Below are 18,093 nucleotides of genomic sequence, written 5' to 3' on the forward strand. Positions count from 1 at the left end.
GGCTAGAGACCTTCGTCTGAAGCACCACCTCCTCGAGCAGGCCGTGAGGCCTGGTTCGGCTCCAAGGCCCACAGTGGATTGGAGGTCGCCCTCTCGCTCAGTGACGGATGCTGTCGCATTCCTGGGCTGGCGTCTCTCCGAAGAAGTGGAGAATCTGTTTGACTCGTCAGGTGCGCTGGTGGAAGAGGTCTCATAAGACCAATCAGAACCTCTCCAGGTCTTATGGAGATTCTTACTCTTCATCTAAAAGTAGCATGGACTGACACTGTGCTATTGCTGGCAAGCAGGATGGAACATGTCCTTCAAACTGCTCCGTGGTACAGTCAGAGTTCCTGCACGAGAATACTCACAAACTACTGGATATCCTCTAGCCATCTGCCCCGGGGAGGGTAGGCCCCTGTATTCACGATGCACTCCTAGAGCCCGCAAAAGTTCTTTGGAGTACTTTGGCTTCTATGCTGCCTGGTGCACAGTGTTCAGAGAAATGCTATTTTGTACGTGTGCAGGATTTTGAAAGCTTTTATTCTCTCCCAATCCGTGATTCCCTGGTTGTGACTGCCAGGAATGATAGGGCCCAGCAGGGCAGATGTAAGTCTGCATCCAAAGACAGGGAGTCCAAGAGGGTGGACTTAATGGATTGGAAAATCCATACTTCCTCTTCCCTGCAAATGTGTATTGTGAACCAGCAGGCACTGCTGTCCAAGTACAATTTTATTAATTTGATAGTTTTGTCTAAATTTGTAGCCTAGTTACCTGAAGCCTTTAGGGAGGAATTTTGAGCGTCAATAATTGAGGCCTGTTCGGTGGCCAAGACATCCTTGCAATCAGCTGAGGACATGACAGATACGTTGGCCAGAGTTATGGCCTGAGTGGTAACCTTGAGAAGGGCATTCAGGCATTGTTTCTGATGTGCAACAGACTATGGAGGACCTACCTGTCAGTGGTCGAGTGCTTTTTTTGCATAAGACTGATGAAACCTGGCACTTGTTTGAAGACTCAAGGCTACTCGATGCTCTCTTGGGATGTATACTCCAGCAGTGCAGACACATCATTTTGACAGCTGTCAGCAGCAGCAACAGTAGCACTTGCAATGCTCCTTTGGGCAATCCTTCCCTATCCTGACATTGTGAGATTACCCCAGAAAGAGTCATAGATCCCAAAGGCAGAGGCCTTCAGGTCCTGGGTTCAGCCAGTTGACTTGTCCTCCCGCAGTGTTTACCAAGTGCCTGTTTTGACTTGTTTGTCCAGGGCAGCAATCCAGTCATGACCTCTATAGCCCTGTCCTCCCCATTCAGGGACAGGCTGGCTCCTTTTCATGATATTTGGGGCTCAATAACTACCAACAGCTGGTTCCTAAGCACCATCAGATTGGGTCGCCATCCAGTTCCTTTCCATCTCCCCTTCCCAGTCTCCTACCCTGTCCTCTACGGGGACCCCTATCACAAAACATTGCTCCTCGAACAGGTTCAGTCTCTGATAGTGTTGGGAACTGTAGAGGAGGTCCCTATGCAGTGCTGGGACCAAAGGTTTTATTCCTGGTATTTTCTGGTTCCCAGATCCAGAAGAGGAGTGAGCCTGATTCTCAGTCTTTGCAACCTCAACAAATATATCAGATATGTGAGATTCCTGATGGTCACCTTATAAACCACCCTCCCTACATTACGTCCGAACAACTGGTTTGCTGCTCTGAACCTTCAGGACGCTTATTTTCATGTGGCAATTCTTCCGAGCCACATAAGGTTTCTCTTGTTTGTCATGGTGCACTGACATCTTTAGTATTCTATACTCCCCTTTGGTCTGTCCTCTGTTCCCTGTGTGGTTGTAGTGACAGCGTACCTTAGGAAGAGGGGAACTCAGATCCTTGTATCTAAACTCGTATCTAAACAATTGGTTACTGAGGGTTAAGTCCAGGGAATAAGTTCTCTCTCACATAGACTTCAAACTATGTTTAGTCAATCACATGGGTCTCATTCTCAACAGATGTAAGTCAGTGTTGATCTCCACTCAAAGAATCAAGTTCCTAGGGGCCTTAATAGATTCTACGAGTTTGATAGCGCTTCTGCCTTCAGACTGTTCTCAGGCAGTTCATCCTCTGTCTGGAGCTGCACTCTGAGCCTGCAGCTCAAATGTGCCTAAGGCTGTTGGATCACATGGCTACTTGCATGCAGGTAGCCCAATTTGCCAGGTTCCATCTTTGCTCTCCAAATGTGGCCGAGGACAATTTCTCATCAAACCCAGCACTCTGTGGACAGATTGGTCCTGCGCCCTCCACTGATCCCTGGACTCCTTACATTGCTTTGGACTATCCATCACTGTGTGCCAGCGCATTCCCTTTGGTCAGTCACTGCTCACCAGGACCATTGTCACAGACGCCTCCTTGCTAGGCTGGGGAGTGCATTTGTGGTCACAGAGTTCGGAGTCTATGGTCAGAACAGGAAGCTACGTTTCATATCAACACTCTAGAACTTTGAGCCATTTACAAGGCATGTTGCCTTCCAATATTGAATTGGGCTCAGTGGATCACATTATTATGGACAATCCCACTCTGACATATTATATGAACAGAAAAGGAAGAATACACTTTAAAGTGCTGGGTCAGGTAGCAATTGGACTTTGCAGTTTTGCATCAGAGAGAACATTACTACTGTGGCTGATCACTTACCTGCAGCCTGGAATCAATTCACAGATCACCTCAGGAGCAATTTCTCCCTGAGTCACGAATGGTCTCTGAAGTCCAGTGGCCTTCAGTCCATCTTTACAGTTTGGAGCGTTCCTATGATAAATCTGTTTGCTACGAGAGACGAGAAGAAATGTCTCTCTTGCTTTCAGCGAGGCCTTAGTCCAGGCTCTGGCCAATGCCCTTCACCTAAATTGGGAATCCGCAATCTTGTATGCTTTCCCTCTGATTCCAATCATCCAGCAGGTAATCATCAAACTCAAGTTGGACCATGCCAAGGTCATCCTCATTGCTCCAGCATGGCCGAGGCAGGGTTGGTTTTCTGACTTGGCATTATCAATTCAGCATTGCATGTCTCTCCCACTTCATCCCCACCTACTGACCCAGCACCACAGTCAGATCTCATATTCTGCACTCAGCTCTCTGCATCTCACTGCATGGCAGCTCCATGTTTAAATAAGGAGGAGGAAAAATACTCGGAGGCTGTTCAACAAGTGTTACTTAATAGTAGGAAACACTCTACTAGATTGGTCTGTTTGGCCAAATGGAAATGTTTTTGGTGTGGTCATGTGCTCACAGGGTTCATCTGAGGTTGACAGGGATGCAGGACATCTTGGAGTACTTGTTGCATCTTCAGGCTTCAGCTCTTGCACTCAGTTCATTGAAAGGCCACCTGGCTGCAATTTTGGCATTTCATCTGCTCGTTCAGGGGAGGCTGATATTTTCAAATGCCGTAATAGCAAGGTTCTTGAATGGAGTCCTTCATCACCACCTGCCAGTGAAAGAACACTTTGTTGGACCTCAGTACAGTCTTAATGGCTCTGATGGGATTGAGCCTTTTGCATCATTATCTTTTCCTCTTCTGTGTCAAAAACTGCATTCCTGGTGGCCCTAATATCTGCAAGGTGTGAGAGTTGCTGGTTTAAATGGAGAGAGCCTCCTTATACACTGTTCTCTAAAGATAAGGTGACGGTGCAACCGCTCCTGAAGTTTTTATCTAAAGTGGTGTTACACTGCCTGGTTCAGGTGAAACTGTATCTACCTGTGTTCTGTCCTAAGATGCATCCAGCCCTGGAGGAGCAGCATATTCATTTGCTGGATATCGGATGCCTTTTGCCTGAACAGGACTAAACCCTTTTGTGATTAGCCTTGTCTGTTTGTGTCGTTTGCAGACCAGATGAAGGGACAAGCAGTCTCTTCGCAGATCTCCTGATGGATTACTTCCTGTATCAAGACTGCATATGAAATAGCATGAGCTATGCCCCCTCAAAGGTATTTTACGTGACCTTTCAGTACTGGATATTTGCAGGGCTGCCATTTGGTCATCTGCGCATATGTTTACCATCCATTATGCCATTACCGTGGCATCCAGAGCAGATGCGAACTTTGGAGGAGCAGTCCTGCAGTCCTTGTTTAAGTAGACCAGGGGTTCTCAAACTGAGAGTCATGACCTCTCGGGGTCGCAAGGCGGTTACATGGGGGTCATGAGCTATCACCTCCGTGTGGCTGACAGCTCCCAGCCACCATTAAATTACCCTCCCCCCATTTTTAATGTATAAGGGGGGTCACACTCAGAGGCTTACTGTGTGAAAGGGGTTACCGATAAAAAAAAGTTTGAAAACCACTGAAGCAGACTCTGGGCCCCGCTTCCTGCAGGTACTGCTTGTGAGTCACCTAAGTGGAATACACGTCTGCATCTCCTCAAAGAGGAAGAAATGGTTACTTACTGTAACAGGTTCTTCAAGATGTGATGTAGATGTGAGTTCCATAACCCACCCTCTATCCACTCTGCACTGGAGTCTGTGCTCCTGACATTGGGTGTGAAGGAACTGAGGGACGTTGGGGTGGTGCTGCCTCATGTAGTCAGGAGAGGGAATACAGCCAGGAGGCGCAAACACCACCCCCCTATAGGTACTGTTAGGCAGAATTTTCCAGTGCACATCCAAGTGGAACACACACCTGCATTACATCTCGAAGGACCACAGTTACAGTCAGTAACCATTTTGGCATTATGAGACCAATGTTGGAATATTGCGACCAGTTTTAGTGTCCATCTTTTTAAAAGGATGTTAAAAATTGGAGAGGGTACAGGAAAAAAACACAAATTATTTGAGGACTGGAGAACATACCTTACTGGGAGAAACTTAGACCTCAATTTGTTTAGCGTATCAAAATACCACAGATGTATCCAAGACTCTTCAGGCAAGTCAGTTTCCCTAGCAATGGAGGCCAGCTGGTGGAAGAAACTTGGTAGTTTCCTCCTATTTCCTGAACCACTAAACTGCTGCACAGTTTGTGATAGCCAGTAACCTCTTGAGAGGACTATGATGGGAGCGGCACAGGGAGCTAAGGCTTGAGGCTCCTGGGCTTTGAGCTGTGTGGGATTCTAGGACTGGAATAGCAGGGTGGGACAGTTGAAGCCCACTGGCAGAGCTGCATGTGGGAAACTATCGGCCCTCATAATGCCTCAATGTTACAAAAAGTGCCAGTGCCTCACATTCCTTTTAAAAACGGGAAGAAATGGAGCTCATGGTGTTCCTTTTGCTAGTACTCATAATGCCATTGGTTGTAATCCTAGCAGCGGGAAACTGATGCCATAGTACTACATGGCAGATTGGTTTAAACCCCAGATGTGCTTTGAAAGAATGTTCAGGTTACTGTAACTTGATTTCAGATGAGCATATTTTCTGTGAACCAGATATCATCCATCATCATCAATCATCATCACCACCACCACCACCACCACCGCATTGGTTGTTGGGGCACCATCATTGATGAGCAATGGCAATTCTTATAAAAACTGTTCCCCTCCCTCTCCTTCCAAGGGCCATATTGCCATAGTAATCTGAGGGCCTCCTGGGATACCGGACTGTCCCCTTCCCTTACAGCAACTCCTCTGAAATAACAGGAAACCTTTCCTGCCCTTTCTGTAGCACGAGCAATTAAATATGATGCCAACCAAGCAGGAATCTGCCCATTACAGCTGCAATTCCCTTGATTATCTCCAGCAATAAATAACAATGCATTCTAATCAAATGAACTTTATTGAAGTAATAAACATTATCACTTTATTCTAAACATCTCACTTAATTTAGGAATGTCCAGTATTAAGTCTGTGTCCAAGAGACATGACTTCATGGTGTGCTGAATAATAACTCCTGGGTGGGAAGTTTAGATTTTTTTTTTCTCCTCCCCCTTCTATTGCTAAAAAGCACTGTGTCACGGTAGCAGGACTGGAGTTCTGGCTGAAGAGGCACTTTGTTATTCGTCGTTTTCAGCCATTTACAACTTCCTTGAAATATTACCCTGGGGTCGTCTTTGTTTGTTTGTTCGTTTGATCTTAGCCCAAAGGCGAATGGGCAATTCTCCTGCGACCTTTGAGCAAAAAGGTATTGTCAGACATTCTTCTGATACTTTTTTATACTTTCAGAACAGACTATTTTGTTGGCAGAGTTCTATGTTGGCATGTACAGTGTTTTCAATCGGAATGGCATCTTTGCTACGGTTGGGAAAGAACATTCAGAATGAAAATAGCAAACTGTACAGTTTGTCACTTCCAAAACTGAACTGTTGTGTGTGCAATATGATTTTCCAGATAGTGTTTTATATCTGCATAGTGAAGTAATGTTCCACCTGTATTTGAATATGCAATTCCCATGTACATGTGAGAAGAGTGAAACTTAAGACCAACACTTTCAAACAAACATTTAAATACATATTTGAGGTACAGTACCTAGAAAACATTCTAATTTTCAAAGATGCTGAGCACCCACAGCTTCCTTTGACTTCAGTGGGATTTTTTGGTGCTTAGCACCTCTCAAATGAAGGCCTTTTGTTTAAGTGCCTTAATATGGATTTAGATGTGCAACTTTAGGAACACATTTCAAAACGTTGGCTTAGAAGCATGTAACGTAACAAATTGACTGGAGACAGTTTTCTTTTTGCTAAAAACACTAAAAATTAAATACAAAAAGCCATACTAGTACAGAATTATTATTAAAATGTAGATGTTACATACACAGATATAATGAAATTCAGTGCACACACTGCGGCTTATATTAAGGCAGAAAAGATATCCATCACCATCTGCATTAGCAGAAAATGGCTGTCCAGTTGAATTCCTGAACTGGGACATGGCCGTAAAGTCTGGCTTTAGACACGTGGGATAAAAGTGCTCAGAGCTGAATGTTTGTCATTGAGTGTTCTAGTTCCCTGGCTGAGCTGGTAGGGAGGTGCCAATATGATTTATTTCTGGGCTAGAAACTTAGGGCTGGTCTGTGCTACAGCCTCCCTCCTGCCGGCATAAGTGTCCTACTACACCAACATCCTAACTCCACCTCCGTGAGAGGTGTAAGGCTTATGTAGGTTACTTACATTGGCTGTTGTCTGTCTTGTCACCTGCCATGAAATTGAGAAGAAAGCTGGGCAGGTAGAGCGAGAAGCACTGGATGGGTCGTACCTCTCTTTCCCCCCCCCCCCCCCCCCAGCGGGGAATGGAGAGGCGAGAAGCCCTGGGTGGCCTGCTGGGAGCCTGTAGGGCAGCTGGACTCCTGGCAGGGAGCTGACAGCAGAGCTGAGACCAGGCTATCTGCTCCCCACACTGCCCCTCTTAGGTCAGTGGAAGCGCTCCTGATAAGGACATGCACCACCAACCCAAGGAAGGTCGTGTGGATGTACCCCACTGACAGAATTACTATGGTGGCTGTAAGTCGACCTAATATAGGTCGACTTGCCTTTCTAGTGTAGACATACTCTTTGGCTCAAGTGCAACTAGGAAAGCTTCACTTGCCAGGCAGGTGAAGTGCTGAGCTTAGTCTTGGCAGAGCAAGAGACTCTCCTTTTCTAACGCTGTTACTCCATAGAGAATGACAGGTGGGGCTGTGGCAGAGTTCTCTGCCCTCTTGCCTACGTGAAGTCAGTCAGTGGCTGTTTTAAGGGGAAAGACATGTACAATGAGTAACTTGCCTGCCCTCGGTGCCACATGCAGGTGGGAAATGGCTTCCAGAAACTTGCTTTAACTTTTTTTTTATAAGTGCTCAAATCCAGGAAACGTTGCCATAGTTCATTTGAACACGCATCTTAGCTCTGTCCTTTGTGTGCGTTATAATGCAGTCTTTAATTAAATGATCAAATACTACTGCTTAAAAGCAATCTGTGACTTTTTCTACTATCTTAAAGACACATTACTTCTGAGGTAATACAATCAAGGATTTAAAGACCATGGGTAAAATTTTCAGTAGCTCCTAAGTCACTTAAGCACATTTGAACAATTGACCCTATATCAAAATAGATTCCTGCCAGAGGGGAGCATTGTGATTGCTTCTCAGCTTTGCATTCTTAATAAAGCAACTTTAATTTTGCATTGTCTTTGGCATTTAATTTCCTAAGTTTTTAGAGAGGTAAGAGATGTCAGTGGAATAAAGAGGACAGGAAAAGGGGGGGGAAAAAGGCATAGGCCTTCATGGCTTCTATTCCACTTAAAAGTTCCTTTACCCAGTGCATTGGGACTTACCTCGTTTCGGGATATTTACTTACTAGGTGAGAAGTGTCAAAGTTGGAGTTGGATTTGAGTTATTTCCCTGGAAAAAGTATACTGCTATTTTTTAAGAGCAGGACTTTTTTATCATCCTCTCATAACTCAAATAGCTGAATAGATCTTTATTTGAGCATAAGCTTTCGTGAGCTACAGCTCACTTCATCGGATGCATCCAATGAAGTGAGCTATAGCTCACGAAAGCTTATGTTCAAATAAATTTGTTAGTCTCTAAGGTGCCACAAATACTCCTTTTCTTTTTGCAAATACAGACTAACACGGCTGCTACTCTGAAACCTGAATAGACCTTGTTCACATTTTCCAAAAAGTTCAGCCCCCAGGCAAATAAGAATGGAAAATTTCTGCCCAAAAGGGACCGTTTTCCCCAAAAGTGGTAGTATAAATATTTTAAAACATGGTTATAAAGAGGAAACATTTTGCAGCAATGTGCTAGTACAGTTGACTCAAGCAATTGTACTAGCACAACTGGTATAATTCAGCATAGTAGCCAGAATCAGCCTTGAAAGGGATTACAGGCTAGTGATTTACTATGCAAGTCATAGTGGTCATCTTAAATTCTCCTGATGTTAACATGCAGAAAGACATTTCCACTTTCTAACAGAAAATTTTTCTCTTGTTACAGCTTGCTATGGGGAAGCTGATGGAGCAGGGACCTGTATTAATTATCACTTTCCAGGCTCAACTTGTTATGGTGATTAAAAATCAGAAAGGAGAGGTGGTAGAAGGAGATCCGGTAAGTGATACTGTCAAGGCTGATTCCCCACTCTGAGTGCAGAAGGTGGGGGGCCGCAAGGATTCTAACAATTAATACTGGCCACTCCAGGCTTGTATTAAACTCCTAATGTTACAGCTTTTCTTTGACCTTGGATGGGTAGATGCTGCCACCACCCGAGAGCAAAAACCCCTTTGAGAACTCAGGAAGGCACCCTTGGGAATTCCTTCCTCTGGGGTACCGTCAAGCCCCTCTCTCTCTCTCACACTCACATGCACGCGCACACACACAGGGGAAGAGCTGAGAAAGAAAGAAAATGAAATCGGCTGCTGCCATCAGCTAATTAAACAACATGCACAAACCTCTTAGGACACACACATCCAATTCTGTTCTTAAAAAAGGTAAATTGTATTAAAACAAAAAGAAAGAAAATACATCTGGAAACTCAGGCTATTGCTAGATTTAAAAAGAGCAAATACAAGGATTAAGCCTCAAGAATAATTCCTAAGGTCCAGCTTAAAGGTTACAAGCAAAACAAAAGCACCTGGGGTTAGCACAGAGGTGTCCCCAAGCCATAAAGAAATAAAAGGAGATAAACCCGATCGAGTCTTCCAAGACATTTCCTGATCTTCTTACATATCTGGGATTTCAAATGAGTAGTTTTAGGTATGATACCGATGATTTTTCATACCTGGCCCCAAGCTTTTTACAGCATAGTTTCAGTACTGTCTCTGCTTCTCTCTGAAAACAACAGACAGACAGACAAAAGGGGAGTCTTGTTTCAATTTTAAAAAGTTCTAGCCTTCCCATTGGCTCTTTTGGTCAGGTGCCCACTTACTTCCTTTTACCTATGCATTGCAGTGATACTTTTTAGCCCTTTACAGGTAAAGCAAGTAGAGAAGAGCTACTAAGAGGGATTTTATAGCTAACTGGCTGGCTGGGTCCATAAAAGGAAGCTACCCTTCCCCACCCCACCTTTCATTTATTACAGATGCCCTGTACTGTGTGTGAAAAACAAAGTGGTTTGCAGTCAGTTCTAGTGAGATTGTGTGCATTCACTTTTAATCCCATCATCACTGTGTAACACACACATCTGCCATGGAGCCTGGCTAATGTGCATTTAACTAATCCATACTCTCCATAATTCACCCCCGCAAACACATGCCCTCTCTACTTCTGAGCAGAGATGAAATAGTGCTCTAGCAAGAGGTCTGACATTATGGAACCCTCATTACTTCAATATGTTTGCTAAAACATCACTAATTAAAACTAAGCTTGTCAAATAAATGAACAAGTACATTTTGTGATGGAGAACTGGGCTTTCTTTAGGATGATCATTTACTAATAGATGAAGTTTAATGCTTCACAGTGAGTCTCCAAATCACCAGTGCGAAGTAACCAAGGTCCTGCACTCAAAGCACACATGAAGACTTTGCCCTGTAAGCATGTCCAACTTCTTGTGTGTCCCAGAACTCAGATGCTTTCACTGCTGTTAACGGAGATCTAGAAAATGGAGCAATTGATTTAAAAAAAATCCACCAACAGAAAAAACTGGAGGGGAATACTTGGAAAAACAAAATATCTGATGGTAGGAACCTTAGCAGCCATCTTAAGAAGTGCTCAGAATGAGGAAGGTGTAGTGAGATGGTGTACAGCTAATGGGATTTGAATCTTTACAGTGGGAAATGGTGATTGGGTCCAGTAAATTACACTTCAATCCCAGGTGAAATCATGGAACCAAATCATGAAATGGCAGAGCATCCAAATGCATCTAGCAGAGTGGGTCCCTGCCGACTAGGCACACCTGCTCCCTTCCTGTGCCTGGCCTGGCTCAGCCACTCAGAGCTCTGTCCTTGTCAGATGCAGGGGATGGCAGGTACACTGCCTGAGATCATTGTGCTGGTGCATTTGAAATGACAAGGGATCCTGGGCAGCAGTTAGGAGAAGCAAAAGCTGGAGTTAGGGGTTAGAGAAGGTTGTGAAACCTGGGGAGATGAGTTCCATGGTCAGCACACTGCCCGGAGGATTACACAGCATCACTCACAGCTTGCAGTTTGATTCCATTGCTTTAAAGTCTAATGACAGACCTGCTAGACAAAGGGAATTTAGTGGGTGGAAAGTCCCAGCAGTGGCTCAAGCCAAAATGGAAATAAGCAGGGCTGTTACTGTCTGTCCAGGATTCAGCACAGAGAGGAATGGGCTGCTACCTTTACAGATCTCCCTGCTTGGGACTGTCATCTTGCTGTGGGGTTTGAACAATCAATCTCACTTTACTGTCACATACATTCTGTCACTTCATGGCTCAAATGTAGGACCTTTCTGAGCAAAAAAAAAAAAAAAAAAAAATTTCACTTATTAAAAACCTTTTGGGAAAAACAACAGGGATAGAAGTAAAAACAGTAACCTCCCTCCATCCCCATCCCATGTTAGGGTCAGCCTTACGTAACATGCCTCAGTTAATCAGCTAATCATTTCTTAATGTGGCTGCTTTACATAGATAGCAGAACTTCATATGCTTGGTCTGTTCTTCATGCACTTGTCTTTTGTGTGCACCTGGGTTGTCTTGGATCAGCTGTTTCTGATCTTTCTGGACTTTGTGGAAGTGTCTGGTAGGGGAGTTTCATGTGACTCTCTTCGTAAGAGAGAAACCATGAGAGACAAAGGTTTCTGACCATCAGAGGAGTGAAGTTTTGGAATAGCCTTCCAAGGGAAGCGGTGGGGGCAAAAGATCTATCTGGTTTTAAGATTCTACTCGATAAGTGTATGGAGGAGATGGTATGATGGGATAATGTGATTTTGGTAAGTAACTGATCTTTAAATATTCAGGGTAAATAGGACTAATCCCCTCAGATGGGATATTAGATGGATGGGATCTGAGTTACCCAGGAAAGAATTTTCTGTAGTATCTGGCTGGTGAATCTTGCCCATATGCTCAGGGTTTAGCTGATTGCCATATTTGGGGTCGGGAAGGAATTTTCCTCCAGGGCAGATTGGAAGAGGCCCTGGAGGCTTTTCGCCTTCCTCTGTAGCATGGGGCATGGGTGACTTGAGGGAGGCTTCTCTGCTCCTTGAAGTCTTTAAACCATGATTTGAGGACTTCAATAGCCCAGACATAGGTGAGGTTTTTCTTAGGAGTGGGTGGGTGAGATTCTGTGGCCTGCGCTTTGCAGGAGGTTGGACTAGATGATCAGAATGGTCCCTTCTGACCTTGGTATCTATGAATCTATAAACCATAAGGAAAGAGTAATTATGAATAATAACGGCATCTGGTTGGGGCCCTATAGGGCCATCTGAAAGGAGCAGTGAAAACCCATTGGTTAAGTAGGAGAATAGTGCCAGGCTAGGTGGTGCTGTGAGCACCTGGGAGGAGGGAGAGTTGAAAAGGGAGTGGCAGTATTGTGGTAGCTGTTCTGACTGCTGCACCACACACGCTCTCAGCTACCTGTGGTGGTAGCTCTATACTGCAGCTGTAAGTAATATCTAGCTCTCACCATTTGGTCTCGAAGCGCTTTGCAAAGGATGTCAGTATCGTTATCCCCATTTTTAAGATGGGGGAAACTGAGGCACTGAGGAGGGGGAACGACAAATCAGGGCATACTAGGACCTTCATTTCCAAGTTGGGCTGTTCCCTGTTTTTATATTTAATTTGTTTATTTGTATGTTTTGGATGCATGTTTTCTTGCCTTTTTCTGTCCTTGATGAGAGGGACCTCTGGGTGTGAGGAGCCCAGAGATACTGGACACTTGGGCAGAAATTAGCAAAATGGAATTGAAATGGGAGAAATGAAAATCAATAAATTGCAAGAGGGGTGGAGAATAATCTCAAACCCAGGGAGTTTAGGTTCTGGATCCACTGTAATTGTACTAAGGTTCTGGCTCAAACCATGTAAACTGTTCTCCTCGCCTCATGCTGGACACTGCACATGGCTCAGTCCTGTGTTGGGACCTCTGAAAGCTACTCTGGGGATGCTTGACTGACCATGCCCTGTCCTGGAATCTGTGTGTGAATCACTTCTTGCAGTGGTTTCATTTGTCCGTGTAAACTCTAGAAAGTGTCACTGTCATTCACTTAAGCACCGTCCTGCAGATATGTTCTGTCAGGCTCATTTTGGGAGTTAATGACACATGGGTTTAAGAGCTTGTGAAATTTTCTGGAAATCCCTGTGTGGCTGAGTGGCAGGCTCTCCAGACGGCTCTCGCTTTAAGTAGTTTAATGATGTATAATAGGTGACGCTGCGAGGAGCCTGGAGCTGGCAGTTTCCAGGAGCCTTCCATTAAAATTAATACGTGTTTAATAAATAATGGCTTTTCTCAGCCATTCTCCTGAGCCCAGACTGTAGGTTTACAGAAAAAAGGACTAATTTTAATGATGGGCCCATCTGGACTGACTTGCAGCCTGATTTGCAGCCCACCCTGCAGAGGGAAGAGATATCTATTTAGTGATTTCTCACATTAAATTAGCCCATTGGTAAAAGATGTGTATTGATGGGATAATTATCAAAGGGGATATCAAAGCCCCTTTTCTGTCTGGTTCCTTGAGAACAGTAATAAATCAGGGAGATGCATTAAAATCTTGGAAAGGAAAGGAAACTTTAGTTTTAATCCAGTGTCAGCTGCAGGCCGGCTGGGAGCCATGATTCAGTTTTACTGTTGCGCTTCTCCTGCAGTGCCTTGAAGTCATGAGCAAATAACCTTCTAGGTAACAGGGAGCCTCAAGCTGTAACTCGCTAAATAGAAATCGTGCTTGTTCCTGCTGCAGTGTTGCCCTCTTTGTACTCACCCACTACAGTGCTGCAAACTCACCCTCAGTGGGATACGTAGGAGGTTTGAGAACATATGAAATGATTATGCTAGTTGTTCTAGCAAATACGCCACTTTAAAAAGAGAGCAGGGGACAGATGCCTGTAGAGTTTTGCACAGTTGATCTGGGGAAATAGGCCTTTAACCATCCTGCAAAGCATTTTTGAAAGGTCCAAGGAATCCTCTTTAAAATTAATGCTGAGAGATTGTGGTACAGGATGCTATGCCTGTCACAGCATCCCATGGGAATAAGGGACAAATTTTAATCTTAAATACATAACTACAGTTTAGAAATCCACTTCTGGGAGTCCACAGATGTTTGCAGTCCCAGTTTCTTTGAATATATGCAGCAACATCCACTGCATATCCAAGTTTAGGATGTAGCCCTATTAATAAAAATGTAAAATCAGTCACCCAGAACTCCCACAGTGCAGGTAACGGGTTGTTTTCTTTGTTCCATGATGTCTCATTCCCCAATAAGAAAGCCATCTTCCCTGTGTTTTGATGTCACAAGATCCCTGTAGTTGTCCGCCACATTTCCAATAAAACAACCTATTTTTCAGGAGCCTAAACCTTTCCAGATAAATCACAGCTTTGGTGCCAATTTTCTCCTTTCTTAGTTTGCCTCTTTCATTACAGAATGTAATGAAATGGAGTTTGACTGTCACAAACAGGTAGAAAATGCAAATTAAGGTTTCAGTGGCAATTAACTCAGCCCCATTACCCATCTTGCATGTTTATACACTTAACAGCATAGATTTCTTCAGGAAAATAATACAGTAGAATCTGAGTTATGAACACCAGAGTTACGAACTGACCAGTCAACCACACACCTCATTTGGAACCGGAAATATGCAATCGGGCAGCAGCAGAGACTAAAAAACCCCCCAAAATACAGTATAGTACTGAGTTAAATGTAAACTACAAACAGAAGGGAAGCAGCATTTTTCTTCTGCATGGTAAAGTTTCAAAGCTGTATTAAGTCAATGTTCAATTGTAAACTTTTGAAAGAAGAACTATAACGTTTTCTTCAGAATTATGAGTGTTTCAGAGTTACAAACAGCCTCCATTCCCGAGGTGTTCATAACTCTGCAGTTCTATTGTATACGTATTGACCCAGGATAACAGGACTAGAGTGAGTACTACATGTGTGCAGGGCTTTGACCTGAAAGGAAATGTAATGGTTGCATTTCCTGCAGTTTTGTGACTTTTCATAGTGCAGGTTAAAGTTGTGTTAAGAGGTTTTTGTATTGTATTTCCTCAGTTACTAAAGAGAGAAGGAAGGGCAAGGGAGACGTGGGAAAAAGATAAAAGGCTAATAATGACAGAAGAGCAGGGCAAACATGCTTCCTAATGGGCACCAGCCAGCCCAAGGGTATAGGAGATTGTGTACTTAGATGTTTGCATGCACACAAGTCCATATTCAAATACTCTCAGCTTTATGAAATCAGAGGTACTAACTGCAGGAGATTCCATGCAGAGTTCAGCTGCTCCTCGGTTATGTGTGTTAAACTGGTTGTCAGAACAGGAAAATGTGTGTGTGTGTGTGTGTGTTGTTGCCATATAACTCAAATGGCTACCTGGCTCAAATTTTCAAGCATCATAACCCTTTGGGGCAAAAGCTAAGTAGGGAAAATTCAGCCCAAAAGGTTAAGTTTTTGAAACACTGCACAAGAGAAAGTGAGCTTATGATATATGGCATTTTGGAAACCTTAACTAAAGCAGATAAAAAAAAGAAAAAAGATAAAAATTAAATGAGTGTAGGACTTGTATAGCAGCGATGTGGTTCTGTGTTTGTAGGGGGGACTCCTAGCCTGGCAGCGGTGCTGTTCTCTGTGAGGAATTTGTAGCCCAGCAGTGGTGCCGAGTTCTCTGTGAGGGGTTGGGTGTTTCGTAGCCCATAGCCGTGCTGTGTTCTCTATGTGTGGGCAGGGGGAAGAAACTCATAGCCCAGCAGTGGTGCCGTGTTCTCTGTGAGACGGGGAGGGGAGTGACTCGTAGCGGTGCTGTATTCTCTGCAGTGTGTAGTTTCAATTCTAACAAGTGAATTTTTGTTTCAGGACAAAGTTCTGCGGATGCTGTATGTGTGGGCGCTCTGCAGAGACCAGGATGAACTCAACCCGTATGCTGCCTGGAGGTTATTGGACATTTCTGCTTCAAGCACAGAGCAGATCCTCTAAGAATACCATCCAAGAGCTTCCTATACCTCTCACTTGCACCAGTGCCATGTCTGAACTTGCACCAACCTACAGTATAAGGAGGGAGCTGTGGGGAACAGTCTGTTGGTTCCTTTTCAGAAGAGGCAGCTATTGGGTGTGCCATCACTTCACCAGTCCCTGATGTGACCTGCCTGGGACTGACATGGCTGCTCTGGGCACGGCGCTAGGTTTACGCTGTAAGAATGTGCAGTAGATTTAAGTGTGACTGATTTAAGACACTAGCAGCTGATGTCGGTTCCTTTTTAAATCTTAGCTGGAGGAGGCTGGCCTCTTTCCTCCCCATGTTCCCTAGTGCTTCCTGACATGGACTCAGGTGGGTACTGGGCAGTAGCAAAGTGACGTATATTGTTTGCAATGTCAGCATCTATAATAACCCAAAAGTAGCCTCCCCAGCTCTTTGAAAGGCTCTCGAAGTTCTTTCAGGACATTCCAGTCTCAGCTGCTCTCTTACTAGGTTGCATCGATCAACCTTCTGTTGATACAGTGTCATGCACTTTACCAAACCAAATGCAACCATGCCTCCACACATGCGCCTTCCAGAGAGTCCTGCGGGGCCATATCAACACAGGGCCAGGCAGGTTTGCAGACCTGGCTGTAGCAGTGAGGCGTGCTCCCAGTGGTGTTGCACACAGTTCTCTTCTGATGCAGGTAGGACCCACTGCTTAGAGAGTCTTTGTGTTTGAATCTCCCCAGATCCAGGGGTGGTCACATGAGCTGTACTTGCCTGGGCAGAGTGCCAGTTGTGACTGAGAGAAAGAGGGGGAGCTGTAGAATACTGACTAGGGACAAGAGAGATGGACACAAGCAGTTGGCATTATCTGCTGTAGATGGGACAGAGAGCAAATAAGGTGCAAAAACAACTTGGGACATAGCACCCCCACCACCACACCCAGTTATTTATTGCTAAGACTGAGTGAAGAGGGTATGATTCACTTACCTACTCTATATAAATTGAAGGGTACAATCTCCTGCCGCAGGTGGAGGTGCACATCTGTCCTCTCACTGGGACCTGTGTGATGACTGCAGAGCTTGGAGAAGGTTTACTGGCACAGAATCCAAACTGGTGCTGGGTAAATGGAGGTTTAGCTAAGATGTTTTCATGTTCATAGATTCTTCTGCTGCCTCCTTCAATAAAGAGTGAAGATTCTTGTCAGGGTGTGACTTCTTTGGGTAGAGGATAACTTACCCAATAGGAGATTCAAAGGAATGTTGAGTCTGGGTTTTTTTAATTCTCCATGCGCACAAAGCAGAAGAGCTGTTTTTTGCTTTGTAATTAAAGAAAATCATTCTGCCTGTTCCTCCCCCTCCCCCCCCAGTGAGCATCCAGAGCAGTTCTTTGGGTGAATCTAAATGGAATCAAATGTCTAGCCCAGGCGTCATTATCATTCCTGTAGCAGCTGTTACAGACAGTCCGATGTATGTAGCAAGTTCAACAGCACCTGTTATCTTGCACAACTCTGCCATACCGGAGTCTCCTGCTCTCAGGACGGGGGAATGTGTGCGCTTTACTGGCCATGGACGTGCTCTCAGTCCAGCCGGTTCCACCCCGGTGCTCTTACCAGTGGAGTCATTTGAGTTTTTTTAAATTGTCTTGAATTTATGTATCAGTGCTGTGACAAAACTCTGTCCTTTCCTTTGTCACATATTCCCCCCCACGCTCAACACCATAGAGTTGGGTAACTTGGGACGCCAGGCAGTATGCTCGTGACAGACCATCAGTGTTGCCATGGTGGCATCCAGCCCTGTGCCATATGCGGAACTGGAATGGTTGGAGGGATAAGAACCACCTGATGACCCTTGCATTCTTTTCCTTATTCCGCTGCATTCACTGGAGGGGTGCATGGTCTGTCACAAGAGTAAATCGCTGGCCTAAGAGGTAATAACGCACTGTCTCCATAGTCCCTTTGACAGCAAGGCATTCCCTCTCGACTACTGCATATTTCTGTTCTCTTGGGAGAAGCTCTCTGCTTAGGTAGAGGATTGAGTGTTCCTCTTCTCCCACCATTTGCAACAGAACTGCTCCCAACCCCACCTTGGAAGCCTCTGTTTGTAAAACAAATTCCCTGTTAAAGTGCGGGGCTATGAGTACAGGGTCATTACAGAGGGCCATCTGAAGGTCTGTAAATGCCCCT

At 44.7% G+C, this 18,093-nt stretch overlaps 1 protein-coding gene across 3 annotated transcripts in view; it reads left to right on the top strand.

Annotated features, from left to right (window-relative positions):
• The window catches only part of TIMM44 (translocase of inner mitochondrial membrane 44), a 49,439-nt gene extending 32,327 nt beyond the window's left edge, over window positions 1-17,112 (top strand). For all 3 annotated transcript variants that reach the window (XM_038384499.2, XM_043502872.1, XM_038384502.2), the window contains 2 exons: window positions 8,854-8,964; window positions 15,803-17,112. In XM_038384499.2, the coding sequence (XP_038240427.1) occupies window positions 8,854-8,964; window positions 15,803-15,922 (231 nt within the window). In that variant the 3' untranslated portion in view covers window positions 15,923-17,112. The remainder of the gene's footprint in view (window positions 1-8,853; window positions 8,965-15,802) is intronic.
• The last annotated feature ends 981 nt before the right edge of the window (window positions 17,113-18,093 follow it).

Source organism: Dermochelys coriacea, chromosome 25, assembly GCF_009764565.3.
Source record: "Dermochelys coriacea isolate rDerCor1 chromosome 25, rDerCor1.pri.v4, whole genome shotgun sequence".
NCBI classification, from domain to species: domain Eukaryota; kingdom Metazoa; phylum Chordata; order Testudines; family Dermochelyidae; genus Dermochelys; species Dermochelys coriacea.